Raw genomic sequence first — 24,077 nt, 5'->3', positions numbered from 1 at the left:
TTGTTGGTGCAATTGTGAACTGATTTAATCATTTTGGAAAGCAATTTGGAATTAAGCCCAAAGAGTTGTAAAACTGAATACGCCTTTTGACCCAAAAATAGTGTTATTAGGTCTATTTCTCAAGGTGACTGGAGAAGAAGGAAAAGAAGCTATATGTTCTAAAATATTTGTGACAATTTTCTTTGTAATTGAAATAATTGAATTGGAAATAATTGAAAACCGAGGGGATGTTCTTCAACTGAGGAATGACTGAGTGAGTTGTGGTATGTGATTGTGATAGAATACTACTATGCTGTAAGAAATTATGAACAAGTTGGTCTTTGAAAAAATATGGAAATATTTGCATGAAATAATGCAAAATGAAATAAGCAGAACAAAGAGAACATTCTAGTAAAAGCAATATTGTTTGAAAGGTAACCGTGGATAGAGTCAAGATAGCCGAGTAAAAAAAAAAAGCAGAAACTTATACAACTCCTCCCCCCAAATGCTCCAAATCCCTTTAAATAATGACTCTAAATAAATTTTAGAGCATCAGAACATCCAAAATGATGGAGTGGAACATTTTCAAGCTGAAGGCAACGAGGTCAGTGTAAAAGGTTTGTGACACCAGGGTGAGAGTTCAGTGTACAATGCTGAAGCTTCTGGACATCTTGGCCCAGGACACCAGGGAAGACACTCAGCAGAGAGGGTCTGTGGTGACAGGGTGGCAGTCAGGTGTGCAGGCCCAGCACAAGTCATGGGCCAGCACAGCTCCAGCCACAGCTCCTGCTCAGTGTCAGCAAAGCATTAAATCTTACAGCTACCATGGGATAAGGACACTTCTAACAGTTTCAGGGCAGAAAAGAGGACTTGTGGTCACGTCCCTAGAAGAATCTCTGAAGACAGTTGTACAAAACCTCTGAAGCTTGGGGCAGTGCACCCTTCATCTTGGAAATAGAACCCTACCTTAATAAAGAGTTGAAAGCCTGCTAGGAAAATGAGCAAACAGCAGAAATGGTTTCTGACCATTGAAAGTTATTATAGTGACAAGAAGGATCAAAGCATATAACTCAGAAGATGATAACCAAGTCAAAGCTCTTATATCCAAAACCTTCAAGAAAAATAAGAATTAGGCTCAGTCCATGGAAGAGCTCAAAAGAGATTTTGAAAATCAAATAAGAGAGAGAGGAAAAATTAGGAAAAATAATTGAGAGTGGTACAAAAAGGAAAAACAAAAAGCTATCAAGGAGAATGACTTAAAAAGCAAAATTGGCCAATTGGGAAAGAAGGTACAAAAGCTCACTGAGGAAACTAATTCCTTAAAGATTAGAATTGAGCAAATAGAAGCTAATGACTTTATGAGAAATCAAGATACAATAAGGCAAAACCAAAAAAGGAAAAACAGTAAAAGAAATGTGAAATATTTCATTGAAAAAACAACTGACCTAGAAAATAGATCAAATTATTGGTCTACCTGAGAGTCATGATAAAAAAAAATGAACATGAACATCATCTTTTGAAAAATTATAAAGAAAACTGTCTCGATATTCTAGAACTAGAGGGTAAAATAGAAACTGAAAGAATCCACTGATCATCTCCTGAAAGAGATCCCAAAATGAAAACTCCCAAGAATATTATAGCCAAATTCTGGAACTTCCAGTTCAAAGAGAAAATATTGCAAGCTTTCAGAAAGAAACAATTCAAGCATAGTGGAGCCACAGTTAGGATAACACAAGATTTAGCAACTTCTACATTAAAGGACTAGAGGGCTTGGAATATGACGTTCCAGGATATTCCAGAAACAATGGAGCTAGAATTACCACCAAAAAATCATTTATCCAACAAAAATGAGTATAATCCTTCAGAGGAAAAGATGACTATTCAACAAAATAGAGAATCTTCAAGCATTCTTGATGAAAAACCAGAGCTAAATGGAAAAATTGATTTTTAAATACAGGATTCTGGAGAAGCATAAGCAGGTAATCAGGAAAGTGATATCATAAGAGACTTAATAAGGTTTATCTGTCCACATTCCTACATGGGGGATGATACGTATAACTCATTAGAATTTTCTTATTATTATGGCAGTTAGGAGTATGTATAGACAGAGGGCACAGATATGAATTGAATATGAAGGGATAACATCTTTTTAAAAATGATGAAATTAAGGAATGAGAGAGGAATATACCAGAGGAAAGGGAAAGAGAAAAGTAAAATGGTGCAAATTTTCTGTCATAAAAAAGCAGCAAGCAAAATCTTTTATAATGGAGGGGAAATAGGGGAGCAGAAGGGAAGTGACTTAACTTTATTCTCATAAGAATTGACTCAAAGAGGAAATAATGGACAGATTCAATATGAGTATAGAAATCTATCTTACCCTGTAGGAAGATAGGAGAGCAATGGGAAGAGGGAAGGACATATTGGGAAAGGGAGTAGTCTTTATCAAAACACTTTTGAGGAGAGACAGGATGAAAAGAGAGAAAGAATAAATGGAGGAAAATATGGTTAGCAACAGTAATTGTAAAAAGAATTTCAAAGAAAATTTCTCTGATAAAACCTCATTTCTCAAACATAGAAGGAACTGAGTCAAATTTATAAAAAATAAAAAGTCATGCCTTGCTTGATAAATGATCAAAAGATATGCTCTGTGCCCAAAGGCTATACATTAATGCATATCCTTTGATCTAATATCATCACTACTTGGCATGAATAGCAAAAGAGATTAAAAGAAAAAGAAAAATGATCTATAGTGCAAAAATTATTCATAGAAGCTCTCTTCTCAGGACAAAAAAATTAGAAATTGAAGGGATGTCCATCAATTGGAGAATGGCTCAATAAACTGTGATATGTGTTTGTGATGCAATATTATTGTTCTATGGGAAATGATGAGCAGGATGCCCTCGGGAAAAAATCTCATGGTTCCTCTATGAACTCAAGCAAAATACAATGTACTGTATACAAAATAATAGCAATGTTTGGGGATAATTAGTTATAAATGACTTTGCTATTCTCAGCAATACAATCATCCATGGCTACTCTGAAGAACTTATGATGAAAAATTCTATCCATACTCAGAGAAAGAACTGATTGTGTCTGAATAAAAGCTTTCTCTCTGTCTCTGTCTCTCTTTGTTTTTGTTAACTTGTTTTTTCTTGATTGTTTTTATTTTCGTTGCAGTGGGAGATCTATGTTTTCTTTCACAACTTGATTTATATGGAAATGTTTTGCATAATTTTATGCATGGTTTCTTAATTATGGGTGGAGATAAGGAAGGGAAGAGGACCTAGAACTCAAAAATTTTAAAAACAAATATAAATACAAATTGTCTTGAATATAACTGGGGGAAAATTAAATAAATAAATCAAATACAAAAAAGGTAACCATAAATGACAACATCATTCTAAGTAATATTATCATTGAATTATCTGTGAAGGACTTCTGATATGGATTGTGTGAATGCATGCCTACAAGATTGTGTGGTTTAACTATGGAAGAATCTGTTTCTTCTGTGAATCTATTTAACTAGGACCATAATATTTATAGTACTTATTGGATTGTAAATATTAACTAAAATATGCCTTTAAAATTTAACACACCTCAGGAAAGTCAAGCAGAGTATCCTAGATCTTCCAAAGGTCATTTATCTTAGTGCCCTTTCTTCAGGCTCTCACCTTATCAACCAGTTCCACTAATTTCAGATTAAATATATTTAGAGTGGGGAAATAGTATTTCCAGGAGGTTTGAGAGTCCAAAATACTAACCAAACTTTTATCACTTCACCCTACTCTCTCTAAGTATTAAATCTTTCTTCCTGTTTACTTCTGGAAAAGCTATAACAGGTATTATTAGATGAGGTTCTCTATCACCTTAGAGACATTGTTCTTGATCTTGCTTTTCTTCTTCTGCAATTATTAATGTTGTTGTTATTATATAGAAAAAAATCATTCTTCTCTCATTCATCTTCATCTTGTTCTTCATCATGTTTGATGGACACAGAAATGGTCTGGGAATATCTTGCTTGCTGATATTATTATTTTGTATTCAATGTCTGCAGAGTTGACTGAAACTATTTTTTCTATTATACTACTGTTTTTGGTGATATAATAAATGATGTAATATCAGCTCAAATTTATATAATATTTTAATATTTACACATTGCTTTCCTCATAGCAGCCTTATGAGAGGAGGTATTGCAAGATGATCATGCCCATTTTTTAGATGCAAAAATAGTGATTTAGGAAAGTTCAGTGATGAAGTAAAGTCAGGTTTGTAGAGGGGTTTTGTAATTTTGGGAAAGAAGCTTTATGGTAATTAATGTCATAGGATTAATATGTAAATAAACTTATGTATCCATGCTACATCTGGAATTAATTTTTCAAAAATAAATAATTCCTTGCATCTAGGCTTTTTTTTTTTCATATAAACTGGGTACCCATCAAACTTTTAATAAAAAGAATGGCAAAGTATCAAAGCTAGATGGGATCTATAGGTCATCAGTTCAATCTACATCTCACCAGGAGCATACTAATATACTTTACAGTCAATGCAAGTTTTCCCTACAGTAAAAGAATAAGATAAGTATTTTGGAAAAATTTAGATAATGTTTTCTTCCTTTCCCTTCAAGTTCACAAAACTAAAAGGAAACAAGTATGGGTTCATGGAGAGAACAAACAGTAAACTAGTGTAGGATATGCCTTCCACTTACCTAAGATTTCCAAATGCTCTTCCCGGGGGGAACGGGCTTTAATTTCCACAAACTCTGCATTGGTGTATTCTCTATAAACCACCTTCTTGTACTGAGAACCAATCCAGTTTTCAGTACGGTTCATAAATATGTCCCCATATCTACAAATGGGAAAAACAGAAATTAATTTTATATTGTTGTATTTGTTCATCCTTTACTTTCAGAGAGGACCAATGACACCACACAGATGATGTCTTGACTTGGGCATGAATTGTATTTAAGTGAGGTAGAGTTGCACAAAGTCATCAGCCTCCCTCTCTCCTCTAGAATCATCTAAGTCCAGTGGCAAGACAAAAGTCAAGATGACTGAGTCTGGGATGAGAATACTAAAATGACAGCAATTGAGGAAGGATTTCTAGTTACAAAGAAAACAGCAATCTGGTTTTCTCTCCCTGTTCTCATATGCTTTTTTTGGTTTTGTTTTGACAGGGGGAATACCCTGGTCCTATGTATACATACACACACATGCAAACACACACACACACACACACACACACACACACATTTACACCAGGCATTCATATTTATTCTATAGTAATCCCTCAAAAAGACTGACTCAATTCTGCCAACATTTAATTCTATCTTATTTTGTCCTTGTTTATGTGCTATAAATTGTTTTTTAGTTGTTTCTCATATATAAATATTAGCTCCCAAGTTAAATTATAAACATTTTTTCAAAGGAAGATTTCTCTTTTTATCTATCAGAGTTTATAATATTGAGCATTCTTGAGGGAAAATGCTTGTTAAATGGATGGATGTTGAATTCACCATATTTCAAAAATAATTATCAAAGATTACTACTTTGAAGTAAGTCCTTTCCAACTCCAAGATTCTATGATTTTGTAAAACACTTGTAGAATGAAGCTAAACATGAATAGATGATTTGTTCTAAAAGGCAGATAATCCTAATGAAAAATAGTTTTTTATTGGAGGGGGAGCATTACATTTCTTAAGAAATTAAGTAATGATCGTGAAAATAAAATTTTAATTCACTTTAGAAAAAAATTAGAATCATAACTCATTGAGTTCTCTTGCATCAGCACCAGTTAAAATCATGTACTGACATGACGAGTTCTAAAAGGAAAAAATTAGTGAATTAATGACCTAATTAACTTTTATTTTTAAAATCTCTATTTTATGCTTTCCACATTTTAAGGTGGTTTTCCTATTTGTCCATGAGGTGGCACTATTGTGTTTGCCCTCCTTAGTAAAGACGCAGCCCACAGGTTTGAAAGCAGTCACAGAAACATTTCAGAGCTTGAAGGGCGGTTGATCCAGTACAACTTGTATGGGAACAGGAATACCATCTATGATATCATTCAGTTACCACATCCAAAAAGAAGGTAAAAACTCAAGAAGGAATTCAATTTTATTTCCAATTACTATTTATTACGTTTTTGAAATAAAGCACCTTAATATATTGAGAGCTGTGTATTTGTAGAAATGGGTTTATATAAGCAGTGTATAAAAATTATATAAGATAATGTCTAAATGAATGTATATTCAATCAATAAGCATTTATTAAGTACTTATTGTATGCCAGGCATATAATATATACAATACAGGTGCAAAGGACCCAAAAACAAAGATGAAAGTCCCTTCCCTCAAGGAGCTTACATTCCATTGGTAGAAATTATTTGCTAAGATGTGTATATAAAAATATATTAATAATAAATATAAAAATGATTATTTATTAATAAATTGTGTGTGGATTATTCATACACATGCCCCCTTGTCTGTCTTCTAATTCCATTTCCATCTAGGCTAGAACCAATCCTCAAAACTCACTCCCAGCCTACTCGTTATTGAATTCCATCCTCTTCCCTCCCTTGAACTATATAACTAAGGGATCTGAGAGTTCAGTACCTTTTTTTCACTCTCCACCCAAAGTATTACAGTTTCAAGACATTCATTCACTGTGTAGTCTGTCTTTCTTGCCATCCAATTTTTTATCTTTCCATGTTAAATCAAGGGGGACATTTTACAGACAGATACTGAGCACCATTTAAAAGTGCTAGTATTAGACATGCCCACAAGGAAAAATGTGCTCAGATGAAGGGATTCTTATTCCCTTTCAACAACAGAAATTGGCAGTGAGGACAAATAAAAATCTTTCTCAAAATTCTTATACTAAAGCCTGTAAAAATTAATTCATCTTTGGATTTCTATTTTTTAGCAAACTGTAGCAAGCATCCCCATCATTCACATGACCACCAACTGGATTGTAGTACCAAAAGTACCAAAGTACCTTTCTCCTCCTGCATCCAAGTGCTGTTTTTCAAACTCCCAATTTTTGTTAGGTGCATAATCCCATTCTACTTCTTCAGCAGCAATGTAAAAAGTCCTTATCATCCCATAGGGCTTCTCCAAAGCTGCCTTGTTGCCACAGCCACTGACTTCGTATATTTGTTTCATACCTTTTGTAAAGTGATCCATTGTGCTACAATACACCTTAAAAATGCCTGAAAGAGAAAGTGTTTGGTATTTGTGTAAGTGGTTGCTTGATTTTGTTTTCAAGAAATCTAAATATTTGTCTCCAAATCAAACTAAATCAATCTGAAATTATCTATATTTGTCTCCAAATCAAACTTAATCAATCTGAAATTATCTAATTCAGCCAAAAAATGTTTTCCTGTTTGGAATTCATTTATGCTGAAGAAAAATACTTTGCTTCCATAAAGCAATTTATCTCTATTTGCTACTGTTGGTATTTAATGGATATGTAACTTATTTTTAAGTCATTGATAGAATATTACTATTTTGGATCATTCTACCATAGTACTTCACTTCTAAGGCTCTGAAACCATGTAGTTTCTCCTAAAGGTAAGTGCATTATTTTGCACAATATCTGGCCAAAGCAAAATTTTCATTACTTAGGTCATGATCACATTATGGCAGAATTGGATGAATTATAATGATTAACATGAAAATCAATCAGCTAGTTGTTTTGTATTCAATATAAAAAAACCTTAACTCATATTTAAATTCAATTGTATGATTATTATTATCATCAACCATCATCATAACAGTTTTGCTAAATTAATAGATGTTTTGGCAATTTATAAATGTAAGCTAACCCATCACCATCAGATAACATAAAACCCAATTAGGATTTCTGAAGGCATCCAAACTGGAGAACAGGGATTTAGATTAACATTACAGATTTTTATTCCCCTTGCAGAGACTTATCAATAAAAGTGAACTGCTCAATGCACCCGCCATTACCCTTTTTTGGATTCTGAACAGCTCTAGAAAGGAAAATTTCAAATTATCTTCTTTGCATCTCATTATATATATTTTGTATTACTATCTAATCAATTCCATGCAATGCTCAGGCGCTCTTTCCGTAAATGGTACATGATGATGTTTCTGGGGATATGGAGCAGGACAGAGACCCTTGTGCAATCTTTTTTTGGTGGACCCCAGAATACAAAGTTAGGAAACTGACAGCAACCCAGTGAGACATTATGCAATTATCTTTTCAAAGATTAAAAAGGAAATATCTGAAGTAGATCAAAAAACAAACAAACAAACCCAACTCTTTTAATTACTGTCTTAGCATTCTTCCTTGTTCATCAAGGAATGAGGGATAGAGATTGGTGAAATGAATAATTTCCCAAATATAGAAATCATGCCTGGCATATTCCCTGCAAAATCATTAAGAAAGCTTTGAAAACTTTAAAAAACTTTCCAAAAATTGAAAAGTGAATGAAATGGAGTGAGTTATCATAAAAAAAGAGCAAATTCCTTGGCACTGAAAGTATTTAAAGAAAGGATGAAAGACTCCTTATAGATTGTAAATTGGAAGGGACTTTAAAAGATGATTTCGTTCAACTCTCCTGATGCTTCAGATAAGAAAACTGAGATTAAATAATGTAAAGATGATACAAATGGCAAAGTGGAGATTTTAACCTTCTGATATTATAAATGGGATTTATATATATTAGAAAACTTGATACCTTCTAAGGTCCCTTTCAGGTTTGATACTTGGTGATACTATGGTTGTAAGGGATTTGGGAATCTTCTTTTAGACAATAAGAATTGAATAAGGACCTTAACTGAGTTCTACAAATCTTGTAAAAGCATTTGTCATGCTTGGAAGAGAAAATGCTTTCTGCACTCAGAGAAATAACAATGGAGATTGAATGCAGACTGAGTATACTATTTTCATTTTTTTTCTTTCTCGTGGTTTTCCCCTTTTGTTTTGATTTTTCTTTCACAACATGACTAATGTGGAAATATATTTAGTATGATTGTATATGTATAACCTATATCAGATTGCTTGCTGTCTTGGAATTGGGGGGGGGGAGGTAGAGAGGGAGAAAATTGGAACTCAAAATCTTGTGAATATTGAAAATTATCTTTACATGTAATTGGAAAAAAATCAAATATTATTAAGTGAAAAAATATTTGTCATTATAAAATAATATAATTTCCACATTGGAAGGGATCTCATTGGTCATTTAGTCCAATCTATAGCTGATTATAAATTTCTTCTGTTGAATTCCTAACAAGTGATCAGCCAGTCTTCTCTTGATGACCTCTAGTGCTATTGTGAGGATCAAATCAAAATATAATTTTAAAGTACTTAGCCCAGTGCTTAGCACATAGTAAGTGCTATATCAATGTTAGCTACTTTTATTGTTGTTGTTATTACCAATTCTAATTGAGAGGAAATTTTTCTTTATGCTGAAATGAACTCTCTCCAACTTCCTCCATTGTTCCTAATTCTGTTCTAGACTTTAATTCTGGAGCCAAGTAGAACAAGAATTAGTGGGCTCATGGTGGCTAGCTACCTCAAGGAATGGAACTTTTAGAGCACTTTCCTCTATCCCCACCCCAAGCTTTCAGTCCTGAAGAGTAAAATTTGAGAAAACAGCTTTGTGTTGGAAGTCAAAACTGATTTTCTAGTCTGCCAGAGATAGGTTGAAATTAGAACTGCTTACAAGGCAAAGATTTTGGGGCTCCTATTCTCAGCTGTTCTCGAGCAAAAATTTTATAGCTCAAGCCTCCAGTGTATATTGTTGACAATGTCTTCATTGACAATACTGAGAGGCCTCTAAATAGTGATTCAGTATTTGAGGGGAAGAAGCAAAATACCCAGAAATAAATTTGGCATCGAAGGCAAAGACTCCTTTTGAAAAGCAGACTGATTTCTAGATACAGAATAGGTTCTGTGCTCAGAAGATGAGAAATTTGCTCTTCACTGTTTCTTTCAGCACTGAAAACCCATGATGCTACTGATTCTACTGTTGACATGGCACTTGGATATTACTCTGAGAGAGATTGTTAGCATCCATATCCCCTTCTAGAGTAGATATCTTTTAAAGGCAGGGAGCACGTTTTAAATTTCTTTGTAACTTCAGCATTCACCACTTGCTAGTAGATATTCATTGCTGCTGAGAATGATGGAATTGAAAATTTGACACAAGTGAAATTTCTACTCCAGTCTAATAAGTTTTTATCATGTTCTTTTGTTTCAGTTCTGACCCCATATGGGGGTAAAGATACTGAAATAATTTTTGTTTCCTTATCCAGCTCATTTTTATAGATAAAAACCTAAAGCAACCAGGATTAAGTGACTTGCCCAGGACCACAAAGATAAGTGTCTGAGGCTTCATTTGAACTCAGAAAGATGAGGCTTTCTGACTCATCTACTTTCGCTCAATCCATTGCCCCACTTAGCTGACCCAATATTCATTACATCCCAGGTATGTGTAATATAGGGCAGCCAGGTAGCATCCTGGATAGAGTCCCAGACCTGGAGTCAGGAAGACACTAGCTCCCCTATGCTCTATGAGTAGATAATATCTCATGGGAGAGTCTCTTATGCACTCCTTTGGCGTAAGGAGTCTTGTAGCAATGTAGCCTACTCTTAATGAACTGTTGGGCCACTGGAGAATTAAATTATTAGAAGACAGTATTCCTTGAATGACCTACCAAGGAGTGTTATTAATCAGGAAAGACCTAGTTAAGCCAATAACCTGGCTGGTTGTGACTCTTGGATGCTTCAGGGCAGCACTAATGAAGAAATTTATAGTTGAGGAAAATAAAGAAAATATGCTTCTCTTTAGAATTGAAGTACTCTGCTAAATGAGATGTGACTTTCTGGGAATAGGGTTGCCTCATTTTCAGGATTCTATTTATACCTGGATATGGTTTCTCAGGATTTTCATTTCTTTACCAATATAAATTATAAATTATAGTTTTAATTCTTTACACAGATGAATCTCTAACAAGTCAAAACAGATATAACTAGATTCTAGTTACTTGTAACATACAAATGAGTCATCATTATGTAGAGAATCTCATGGAGACACAGGGCATAACAATTGGACCAATAAGATGGAATGCAGGAATTTACCTGGACGGTCTGGCTGCATAAATGCTGTTGTAGCCATATGTGGAAATAGGGCCAAAGTATCCTTGTGAGTTCCTCTCAGGTGAATAGTATTCCCTTGAAAATAAACTCCATGCATATCTGTATCTGTACCCATTCCAATCATATGCCAGGAAACTTTATCACCTTTGCACATATCCAGACCTGGCTGATTGCCAAACATATAACCATTTACCGCTGTTAAAAGAAGAAGGAGATAAACAATTAGAAACAATGTTCATATTGTGCATGTAAATAATATATTGAGGCATAATCTTAGTGTAAAAGATATCAACTTGTGTCGAGTAGAAAGATATGCATTAAATATCACTAATTAAAGTTTTAATATCAGAGCTAGTTAAGGAATTTATAAAATAAATAAAGCTCAGAGTTGTTTACCAATAGAAAAGTGGTCAAAGAATTTGAAGAATTTCAAAAAGAAAAATTACAAACCATATACAAACACATGAAAACATGCTCCAAATTCCTAATAGTTAAGAAAATTTTTAATTAAATCACTTCTGAAATTCTGCCTTATACTTTGCAAATAGACAAAAATGATAAAAAAAAAATGGAAACAGTATTGGAGGGGCCTTAGGAAGATGGTCATGTTAATAATTAAAGCAGCTAAGTTGCCCAGGAGAAAGACTGTTGGACCTGGAGTCAGGAATACCTGAGTATAAAACCCTGCCTCAGACATTTCCTATTTGTGTAATTCTGGCCAAATCACTTAGCCTATATTATTTTTTGGGGGGGGGCTGGTAGTAATAGTGCATATCTTTTAGGTTTATTGTGAGGATAAAATGAGATATTTGTTATGTGCTTCACAAACCTTAAAGTACTAGAATTGATAGTAATAAAAATGATAGTATACTGATAATCATTTATTGTTATTGTTCAATTGAGTCCAACTTTTTGTGACCTCATTTGGATTTTCCAAATCCATTTAGCTTGTTATTTCCTTCTATAGCTCATTTTGTAGCTAAGGAAACTAAGGCAAATGGGATTACACAGCTAATAAGTATCTGAGGTCAGATCTGAACTCAGGAAGATATCTTCCTGACTCCAGGCCCAGTGCTCTATGCACTGCCCCCCCCCCCCCATGCTCAATAATAATTATAAGGGACATCAATAATAATAAAATAAAGTAATAATGATGATGATAGTAAGATTAATAATAATGTTTACTTGAGCTTTGAATTGATTCAACCCTTCTGAAAGGCAATTTGAGATTATATAAAAAAATTAAATTATTCATATCTTTTTGACTCATCAGTTTTACTTCTGGACATATACACCAAGAAGATCAAAAACAGAAAACAAAGCTCTAACATATATACCACATTTTAATAGAAGTCTTTTTTTCCATAGTAAAAAACTGGAAAAAAATTGAGTGCCTATCAGTTGATGAATGGCTGAACAAGCTATGGCATGTGAATTTAGTAGAACATTTTGGTACAGTGTGAAATGATGAGTATGAAGATTTCAGGAAAAAGTGGCAAAATATATGAACTGATGTAGAGTGAAATAAGCAGAAATAAAAGATGCATTTGCATGGTAACTATAATAATATAAATTTAAATGATTACTAAAAGGAAACCCAAATCTGACAACTAAAAAGACAATGATGGTCTCAGAGAACAATTAATGAAATATATCATTATATAAGGTAGGAGATGCATATAGAATCACTGTTACTGGCAGTTTTTGCTTAAATGGTTTTCTTTGTTACAAGATGTAGTAAATCTGAAGAGTTAGGAAAACTCCCTTGCCCCTTTTAAAATAACATTGATATGAAGACAAATGATGTCAATAAAAAGGATAATGTAAGGTTATACATATCTACAATGTGGTTGTTTCGCCTCATAGGTGAACAATGTTAATGTGAACAATAGCTAAGAGCAATGAATGCATTTATGGTAGAAGAACATATGTATCCATTGTGAAGTAATTTGATAGGATCATAGGATTTAAAACTGGAATGGACCTTAGATATTCCCTAGAGCAACTTCTTCATTATACAAATAAGAAAACTGAGGTTAAAGGAAAGGGCAATGATTTAAATAGTCACACTGATAATAATTAGAATTGGGATTGGCCTATGAGTCTAGAGCATTTTCTACTACACCATATGCTTGCATTTGAAAATTATCATGGTGATACATAAATAATAATAATTATAATGTCCACTTCTACTATGGTCATCTTTGGATGCCTCAAGATAAGTTAGGAGGGATTGTGGGTTTATATGAGCTGTAAGGAATATTAGAAGCCATCTGGTGAAATCCACTCATTTTACAGATGAGGTAGCCAAGATTTCCCAGGGATTAAGTCACTTGCCTGAGGCCACATAATTAGTAAGTGATAAAAGGAGGATTCTTGAAGATTAAGCCAAGGAAGCACCAGGAGCTCAAGAATGAATACTTTAATGATAATATCAAATCAATCATTAAATTCATACTTAGTTAATAGTAAATAATAGCAAATCATTAAATTACTTAGATTAGAGTCTCATGGGGAAGGCAGATTCTTGCCTCCAGTATTCCCCTCCAGTATACTGGAAAGAGAGCTGAATTTGGAGCTAGAGGACACAAATAGAAAACCTGGCTTTGGTATTTTTTGTACTCTTGGGACCCTGAGAAATCACTTCTTGCTGCTGGTGCTCAATTTTCTTTCCTATAAATTAAATATGTTAGACCAGATCATTATAAGGTTCTTTCTAGTTTTAACTGTCCTGAACAATGCAGAGATAACTCAAACACAAATACATATACATAAATACAATTACAAATGGAAAATAACTCTACATATTAATGTCTGCATTTTTAATTAGTTTTATTTTTAGTCAATGGAAATTTATGTTTCTCCCCTTATCCTCTATTTATTTTGGAAAAAATAATAAAAATAAATTCATGTAATTTATATGCATAGTCAAGCAAAACAAAATCCTTCATTGGTCATCTTCAAAAATTATGTCTTATTCTGTACCCTGAGTTCATTGCCTCTTGGTCAGGAAATCTGGAATCTGTATGTTAGTCATCTGGAATCATGAATGGTTATTGGATTTATCATAATCATTAAAGCTTTCTGCTGTGTAAATCATTCTTCTGGTTCTGCTCATTTTTCCTTCATCACTTTATAAAGTCTTCAAAATTGTCAATTTTTATAATATTGATATTATAGCATAAACTGTTCTAGTGCTGCTCACTGTGAAGTGAGTCTAAATCACTCCATACATGTTTTTCCACATCTGTTTGGAATTGTCTATTTCCTCATTTCTAACAGCACAATAATATTCATAAAATAGTATTACAGTATTAATTACTACAGTATTTATTATTTATGTAATTAATTTACAGTATTTATTATTAAAATAATATTACAGTATTATTATAGTATCACATTCATAAAATAGTAGTATAGCCCAATAGTATTACATTACCGTTCCTTCAGTTCATGGGCATCTCTTTAGTTTCAAGTTTTTTGATCTTGTAACTTTTGATAAGTTGCTATAAATCCTTTTGTATTATAAGATGTCTTGTGAAGTGGTTTAGCTTGACCAATGAGTCACTTTTAAATAACTTTTATATATAATTCTAATGTTTTCCAGAATGATTGCACCTATGGTTGCACGGTTGCACAAACAATACCTTTTTTTTTTTTAAGACACTTGTTTTATTTATTTATTTTGCCTGGCCCATAGTAGATGCTTAGTAAATACTAGTTGACTGAGTGTCATCTTTGACAATCTACTGAGTGTGAGGTGAAGCCTCATAATTAGCCCTTCTCTTTTTATATCATCCTTAGGACTCAATGTGCATATGTTTACTTATATACATGTCTTACACAAGCTCACCCCTTTTATCTAGTCTGAGAGTTTGGTGATTGCAGAGTAAATTTAAAATAAATAAACTCTGCCTTGCCCATACCTCCACTGGCAGCTTCTTAGCTAGTAGTAATGATTGTAGAATATCTCATGCATCCCACAGTTATTACATAACCATTGAGGGTTATGTAAACATTTGGTGCTGGCTACATTTCCAAACATCTCACAGGGCCCCATTCCACATACTCCATGTCCTGGCCACAGTCAGGGCTTTCATAACTCAAAAGCCTGATCATCTCCTTTACATGTGTTCAATTCCTACCTATCATTTAAAGTTCAAGTGACTCCTCTTCCGGGCTAGCTTTCTAATTAAGTTTCCTATCACACCCAAGTCATTTTCCAAAAAGTACATGGCCAATACTGAAGTTATTTTCTAATTCTGAAATGGGTATGGATAGTAACTGGCAGCTGCATGCTCTTCCCCTACCCACAATTCAGGTGTATCCTCAGCCTCAGATATCTTACTTTCTTCTTCTGTCCCTTTGCTCATATAGACAACCCTTTGCCTGGAAAACTTCTCTTGACCTCACTTCCTACCATGTAGGAAGTCCAATGCAAATGACACTTTTTCTGAAAAGCATTTTCTGTTCTCTCTTTTCAATAATGGCTTTCCTCTTCTAACTCACAGAGCACATATAGTTCCTAATCTGATATCATAGGATCATATGAGAGGACCTCAGAACCATATAGACTAACTCATTACTTTTATAGATAGATAAGAAAACAGGCCCAGGGGAAGTAAGCAAATAAGCTTAAGAGACCAGGTTTGAGCCTAAATCCTCTGATTCCAAACCCAGTGCTTTTCCCACTATATCACACTAATTCTGTGTATCTTGCTAAATTTCAAGTTCCATATTAAAGATAGACAATAGGTCATAGGGGATAGAGAAGTGGTCTTCTAGTCAGGGTAAGTAGTAACCTTAATCCATAGTAGTTTAGTAACCCCAAATCACTTAACATCCTGGGGATTTAGAAAGCTCTCTAAGACTATAAATTGTAGAACAGTAGCTGAATTTCATTGGCAGAAGAGGTTTCTTCATGGGAGATTTTTTACACTAATGAAATCATAATTCTAGAAATCCCTTTGTTGGACTGAAATTTCTATCATTGTAGGGATTATGCCGTATCTAAGCTTTATGTCTTTCATGATGTCCTGGTAGATGTTTAATACAAATCTACTAATTGATTTGAATATGTTGTGAAATAAAGCCATTAACCAAAGAGAAGGGTAAGTAGGTTTTACTGCTGAGGCTGCTATATTAAGCCTATTAGCTACAACACTGGATCCTCTGGATGCCTCCTTTCCAGTGGCAGTTTTTCTTAGATCTTAAATTCCCCATAATTAACTAAATAATAGACAGTGGTCTGAGAAATGTACCACTCTCTTTTCCCATAATTCATTCACAGGAGGGTTTCTACAATATTGAACTAGTCATCTGACAATATAGGAAATCTAGAAGGCCACATATTGTGGTGAAAAAGGGATGAATTTGAAATTCAAACGTTTCAGGTTGATCTCTAGCTTTGATACTATATTTGTGGCCATGGACAAATGACTTAAGCTTGCCTGATCTTGGTTTCCTCGTTTGTAAAGAAAAAGAGTTGGACTAGATAATCTCCAAGATTCTTTTTATTTTCAAATCTATGGTTCCGTTTCACCATTCACTCATTGCGCAGAACCAAATTTTAGTCTAGATGTACAGAGAATAAATATTTTCTAGCTGAATACTTTAAGCAATTATTAATTCTTGGAATCTTAATCTTTTTTGTGTCCTTGTCCTTTTTGTTAATCTAGTGATACATGTTCTCTCTAGTGAATACCCTTTCTTAGAATAATGTTTTTATAAGCATAAAATAAAATACATTAGATTACAAAGGAAACTAATTAAATTAAACATGATTATCAAAATATTTTTTAAAAAACAAGTTAACACACTCATTCAACCATTCTGGAGAGCAATTTGGAACTATGCCCAAAGGGCTATCAAAATGTGCATGTGCTTTGATCCAGCAATGTTTTCTACTGGGCTTGTATCCCAAAGAGGTCTTAAAGGAGGGAAAGGGACCCACGTGTGCAAAAATGTTTGTGGCAGCCCTTTTTGTAGTGGCAAGAAACTGGAAACTGAGTGGCTGCCCATCAGTTGGAAAATGACTTATTCAGTCAGGGCATATGAATATTATGGAATATTATTGTTCTATAAGAAATGATCAGCAGGATGGTTTCAGAGGGGCCTGGAGAGACTTACATGAAGTGATGTTAAGTGTTGTGAGTAGAATCAGGAGATCATTGTACACAGCAACAAGATTATATGATGATCAATTCTAATGGATGAGGCTCTTATCAACAATGAGATGATTGAGGTTAGTTCTAAAGATCTTATGATGAAGAGAACCATCCAGAGAGAGGACTGTGGGAACTGAGTGTGGATCACAACATAGCATTTCCATTCTTTTTGTTATTGTTTGCTTGCATTTTGTTTTTTTTTTCTCTTTTTTTCCTTTTTTCATCTGGTTTTTCTTGGGCAGCACAATAATTGTAGAAGTATGTATAGAAGAACTGCACATGTTTAACATATATTGGATTACTTGTCATATAGGGGAGAGGAAGGGAGGAATGGGAGAAAATTTAGAAGACAAGGTTTTGCAAGGTTCAGTGTTGAAAATTTTTCCATGTATATGTTTGAAAATAAAAAGCTTTAATTATAAAAAAAAAAAAAAACAATTTCACAGACTCCAGATTAAGAACTCCTGTTCTATTTATGTTCTATGATGGGAAAATGTATGACTCTTTGTTCAGTATCTCTAATTATCCCAAAGCTTCATTGGACTTATTGCAAACCCAGAAGATATTTTGTCAATTGTCTTCTGCATTTAAGAGGGAAAGTTACATTTGATAATTCAATTGAATGCTTCTACAGAAGAATTTGTAATGTGCCATATGAGTCTTATATTATCAGAAGTATTAATTAATCTTCATAATATTCCTGGAAGATTGATAAATTACAACATAATCATTTAAAGAGTATGGACTGGGAGACTGAAATAATTTCTTAGTGGGCAAATGCATCAAAAAACCTCAAGGAATCAAAATCACATAGCTGCAAAAGGTAGGTCTGAAATCCTAGAATATTTTACTCTTCAAAGCAAATGATTTTTCATAGGCAGAGATCATAAAGATTTTTGGTACCATTCATTCGGTTGGATTTCACAAACTCTTTATCCTCTTTGTCAACACCAAAGGGTCGCCAGGTAAACTTGCGAATATTTTCATCCAGGTACTGGCTCAGATTTTCATCAAACACTGTGAAGAGCAGATAGAATTCTTTGTCTATTCCTTTCTATAATGAAGAAAGAAATAAGTGCATGAAAATACATGACAAACAACAAAAAGGGAAAATTCTGAGCATTTTTCCCTTGTAAAATTGAATGCAGAATGCATTCTAACCAACATAAAGTTGCAAATTCAGCAGCTTATTTTTCTAATAAAAGGTTCTGATGAATGTCAACAGTGCCTCATTGACAATCCCCCATACAGAGGCCTTGTTTTGTGACAAACTTTCTCTGTCGTCTTCCTTTCAATAAAGGACACATAGAAAAGAAGCTTTAAAATATTATAGCCTATAGAATGCACAAGGGCCTAGGAATGGAATGGAGTAAAGAGAAATAGTGAGAGATGAAAAGAGTTCTTATAAACTGATGCAAATTTATCCATCAAGGCAATACTAGTTGGTGAAGATCAATAATAGCAATAGCCTAGAAGTTTGCCTCCATTAACTTAAAGAAAATTATCATAGAAGCAAGTGTCTAATTATTTCCTAATTGTAAAATTCTTTTTTTGGCCTTTACTTATTATTTTTACTCTTATAAGCAGTAGTAATTTTGATTTATTGGTTATTTAGTCCTAATCCTCTAACTCTATATTCTTATAAAATTCCTATAAAAATCACATAAATTATGTGGATCTACTCATTTCTGTGACTTTTCACTCCAAAATATCTTATCCCAGATCACTAATCCCTTATTGTGATTTTGTTGTTGTCATCATTGTTGTTGTTTTGCAAGGCAATGGGGTTAAGTGATTTGTATGAAATCACATAGCCTATAAATTTTAAGTATTTTTGTTATCTAGTGCTATCAAATGAAAGCTCATTAGAGGTAGGTACTAGCTTCTAAGAAAAAAAATTGTGTCTCTAGCACTATGTTTGTTTTTTTCCCATTCATTTGTTCATTCTTACTGATACAAATTTCTCAGTACACCAAATTGAGATACAATCTTTCCTTCAGAACTTTAAATGTTGGTACTATCCTTGCCCTTCCACAAATTAGATATATTTTGTATTTTGCTGTTCAGTTGTTTCAGTCTTGTCTGATTCTTTTTGACTCCATTTGGAGTTTTCTTGGCAAACATACTGAAGTGGTTTGTTATTTACTTCTCCAGCTCATTTTGCAAAGGAGGAAACTTAGGCAAACAGGGTTAATGACATGTCTAAGGTCACTCACATAGTTAATGTCTGAAATCAGATTTGAATTCAAGAAGATGACTTTTCTGACCCAGAGCTGGCATTTTTTTCACTAAACTACCTAGCTGCCCCAAGTTTTCTATTTACTCTTCTATGTACTTCTTGTTTCTGCTCCATAAAATGTAAGCTCTTTGTATGTAGGGACTGTTTCATTTTTGTCTTTGTGCCTCCTAGACCTTTTACTGATCCTAGTACACAATGGCTCATAATAAATGTTTGCTAAATTGAAATTATTTCACTTTATTATAGTGTTTCATTGGGATCATTCACTTGATTATGAGCTAGGATCTCTTTCCTAAGAGTGTTGATAATCCTTGATCTATTTCTAATCTCCTCCATACAACTGCCAATGTGATTTCCCAAAAGCATAGATTAGATCACTTAACTTTCCTACTCAATCAACACCAGCACTCTTCACTGACTCTGAGAATAAGTTAAAAAATTCCTCTGTTTGATATTTAAAACTCTTCACAACCCTGTCCAACTGACCTTTTCAAACTTATTATACATTATTCCCTTTCCTGCACTCTACTATATTTCAAGAAACCTGACTTTTCTTAGCTTAAAAATTAAGCACATGTATTTGTACTCCCAGTGAGGAGAAATTAGTAAGAAAGTTAATTAATGAGGGGCAGCTAGATGGTACAGTGGATAGAGCACTAGCCCTGAAGTCAAAAGGACCTGAGTTCAAATCTGTCCTCAGACACTTAATATTTCCTAGCTATGTGACCTTGGCAAGTCACAACCCCAAATTAACTCAGCAGAAAAAAAAAAAAAAAAAAAAAAAAAAAAAAAGAAAGAAAGAAAAAAAAAGAAACTTAACAAATGTTTGTTGATTGATTAATGGGGGGATTAATGGGTGTATTAGTGTGTCTTCCTTGTAATATGCCCATTTGGGTAAGTGTCAAAGAAGCAATATTTTTCCCAAGAGAGCTAGGTGGCTCAATGGATAGAGCACTGGCTTCAGGAGGATGTGATTTCAAATCTGGCCTCCAGCAGTTACTAAGTGTGTGACCCTGGGCAAGTTACTTAAATCTGACTACTGAGAGACACAGAAAGACAGAGATAGAGATACACACACACATACAGAGAGAGAGGGAGAGAGAGAGAGAGAGAGAGACTGAAAGAAAGACAAAGAGACAGGGAGACAGAGAAACAAAGAGATACACAGAGAGAATCCTAGGGGTCCTATTTATTTATCTATATCTGTTTGTGAAATAAGTAGAAATTAAGAAGTTTGAGAAGAGTAGATGCTAACTAGGTTGGTTAGATTCTTGTCTGAGTGTGTAGCTGAGCCACTCCCTGTCATTACATTGCCAGGAAAAAAAGGATCCTTACTACAAGTTTCAAACACGTTTTTCCCCTTGCCTTGAGCACCATTTCCCCAGAATGTACTTTTTTCTCTTTAAGTAGAGAATCTTGCAGGAAGAAAAAAATGTGTGAATTGAAATTCAAAGCTTCAAACCCACAATGAGATGCTTTTTTCCTTATGCATAGCAATTTATTGGCAAAGCATAGAGAAGGCTTTTATAATCAACACATTGATAGAATTTAGTGCCATTTTCTAATCAGAAATTTTATTTTTAGAGCTAATACTACAGAGATTTTTAAATCACATACTTGCCTTTGTCAAAAAATATGGCAATAATATTTAGAGTGTGTCATTTATAGGATAGAGTATTGGGCCTGGAGTAAAAAAGACCCAAGTTCAAATCTAGCCTCAGATACTTACCAGGTATGTGACCCTGGACAAGTCATATAACCTTGTTAGCCTCTGTTTCTTCAACCATAAAATGGGCTAGAAAAGGAAATGGCAAACCACTCCAATATTTTTGCTCAAAAAATTCCAAAAAGGGGTCACAAAAAGTCAGACATGATTGAAAATGATTACACAACAAATTATACTATTGAGTGCACCTTTCTAGAACAAAATTGTTTCTAATTCTATTCCCTCTGATATTTTAGGTCAATTTGATTTTATCTATTTGAGGGAAGCTAAATAAAGTACTGAAAAAAGGAACAATCTAGAACAAAATTGTTTCTAATTCTATTCCCTCTGATATTTTAGGTCAATTTGATTTTTATCTATTTGAGGGAGGCTAAATAAAGTACTGAAAAAAGGAACAAGGAACTTAATTTTCTGTTCCTGTTCCCATCACTTACTAATTGTGTGGCCTTGGATAAGACATTGTACAGCTGGCAAATGCAATAATCATTAAATACCTACTATATGGATTGTACCTGTGTTCCATCATCTTGTAGAGTGTTCCTTTTACAGACCAATAATGGCCCAATTAGACCAGAACTTGTGTCCTTGATTGGATCCACTGCTGAAAAGTACATATATGTCAAACAGGGGGGATCATCAACTGTTGGGCTTACGCTTTCAGGCACCATCCATTTGTATGTGAATTTATCACCTGGTTTAACATAGGCTCCCATCTTCTGAAACCCTTAGAAAAGCAAAGTAAAATAGTCAATTATACAAAGGGAGGCATATGAACAAAACAATATAAAAATCTTTCAGCTCTGTATTCAATCCAGAATGAGGTTCTATCACTGACAATGGTACCAAAGGATATCTTGCTGAATGGCACTATTCTTGTTCTGTCTAAAGTGGAATCCAATTAAAAATGACTACAGCTTTTTAGAAATTTAAGGCAAGGGACAAACTTCTTTTTCAATCCTTGATGCTGCATATTTGAAAGAGAGGAAAGAAGGGTTTAAAGATGGGACCATTCAGAGAAGAGTAAAAATGACAAATTTTATGTTTCTTCTTTTCCTTTTTTTCCCGAAGCAATCCTTTTTAGTTTTCCTAAGGAATTTTTACCATTACCAGTAACAAGAAACATACATAGGTAAAAATAACATATATTCAGTTAAATTTGACAAATCCTTAAGTGACTATTTTGAGCAAAAGTACTTTTTTAGTCATAATCCCTGCCCTCAAGGATAACAATAGAAGTTAGAATGTAGTAAAGGACAGAGGAGAAGTCCAATAGTCATGTGAAGTTCAAATAAGATTTTTTTTTATTTTTAAAAAAAATTTAAAATTCAAATGTCTTAAGAGTCTCAAGAAAAATTGTGGGATTCAATTAAATATAAATGGAGCTATGCCCTAATCTTTCTAATTTAATGTTCTTTCCATTTTACCATACTGAATCTGACAAAAAATTGAACTATTTATCCTAAAATTCTGATTTAATGCATTGAAGATCATTTGAAGTAGGAGAACAGCAAGGTGATCGTCCTTCTTGGCACTGATCCCCAAAGCTAGATTCTTCCAATATCCTTAAAAACTTAATTTGTTATTGATTCATGAATTAATCTAAATCACTAATTTATATTTTATATTTTTAGTTCCTCACCTAGAATTCTAACTAAATACCTGATGACAAAGTGGAGATGGTCACAGGTACTCCAAGACTATGTCAATGGATTAAAAGATCTGTCAAGTCTTACCGAAGTGGAAAATCTTCAAATATGAGCCTAGTGATAGGCCAAATGATTTCACATTTAGACCAGGTGTGCTAAGTTCAGAAACTCATGACCAGGGTAATACGTTTTTTCAGTCTCAAGGTAGTTCTCAAAGTAAATAATAGAGAGATTGCAATCTGTCTGGCTAGAGAGAAAGTTCCCACTGATGAAATCCCTTCTTCTTTAAATATTAAAGCACATTTTTAACTATAAAGTCTCTTGGATAAATATATCCCCTACATTTATTACCTTTTGACCATCAAGGTAAAAGTAGCCAGAATTCTATTATGAAATATCTATCCTTGGGGTCTTTTGGATAAAGGATGGGCAATGGTCTCCATATCCTAAGCCTGTGATTTAAAGAGGATCTGAATATTCTTATACTTTGAGCCAGGTTGGGATTATGTCTCCATACCACTCTTTAGGAGTATTATCAAGAAAGATCTGCAGAACCTAAGAAGCACTAAAACCAGGGCTTCTTAAATGTTTTCCATTTGAAACCCCTTTTCACTGGAGAAATTCTTACATGACCACAGGTATATGAAAATACAAATCAAACATTTAATGATAATAAATCATAATTTTGCAGCCCACATATTCAGTTACATGACTCAATATGAAGTTGCAAATCACAGTTTAAGAAGTTGGGCTGTCTACTCCAGCAAGAAGTAAATAATCAGTATGGCCAAATTCTGCCTTTAGGAGCAGCATCTGAGAATCTGCTCCCCTCTACTGTTGATTTCTCAGGGGCAATGATTAGATGTGAACAGGAATTCAGACAGGAAAGATTGCACTTGCTTCAGGCTACATAAGCAAGAACTCACCCTGTGTTTCAGGTTACTTAAATTGTTAGCCAAGCTGCCCCAAAATTTCACATAATTAGACTTGAACACATCTTTTAGAAGAAAATCAAGGTGATTTTCAGGATGTGTGAGGCATAAAAGGATTGGTTTTATGTGTGCTCTATAAAGAATTGATTTCAATATACACATCAGAAAAAGAACAAAAGGATAGTGCTGTCCAGCTTGAACTAATAGAATGGTTTTTACATGTCGGTGTTTGAATCAGAATTGTTTTCTAAGTAACAGTTAC

General features: G+C 33.8%; 1 protein-coding gene across 1 annotated transcript in view; it reads right to left on the bottom strand.

Annotated features, from left to right (window-relative positions):
* HEPHL1 (hephaestin like 1) overlaps positions 1–24,077 on the bottom strand; it is a 90,855-nt gene that overhangs the window by 18,376 nt on the left and 48,402 nt on the right. Inside the window, exons 9-13 of the mRNA XM_031961008.1 lie at positions 21,750–21,961; positions 18,176–18,326; positions 11,088–11,300; positions 6,972–7,185; positions 4,685–4,824 (exon numbers count right to left, since the gene is read on the bottom strand). Of these exons, the coding sequence (XP_031816868.1) occupies positions 4,685–4,824; positions 6,972–7,185; positions 11,088–11,300; positions 18,176–18,326; positions 21,750–21,961 (930 nt within the window). The remainder of the gene's footprint in view (positions 1–4,684; positions 4,825–6,971; positions 7,186–11,087; positions 11,301–18,175; positions 18,327–21,749; positions 21,962–24,077) is intronic.

The sequence above is a fragment of the Sarcophilus harrisii genome, chromosome 3, assembly GCF_902635505.1.
Source record: "Sarcophilus harrisii chromosome 3, mSarHar1.11, whole genome shotgun sequence".
Classification (NCBI taxonomy): domain Eukaryota; kingdom Metazoa; phylum Chordata; class Mammalia; order Dasyuromorphia; family Dasyuridae; genus Sarcophilus; species Sarcophilus harrisii.
Note: the sequence above shows the minus strand (reverse complement) of the source record. Positions and strands in the feature narration are given on the sequence as shown.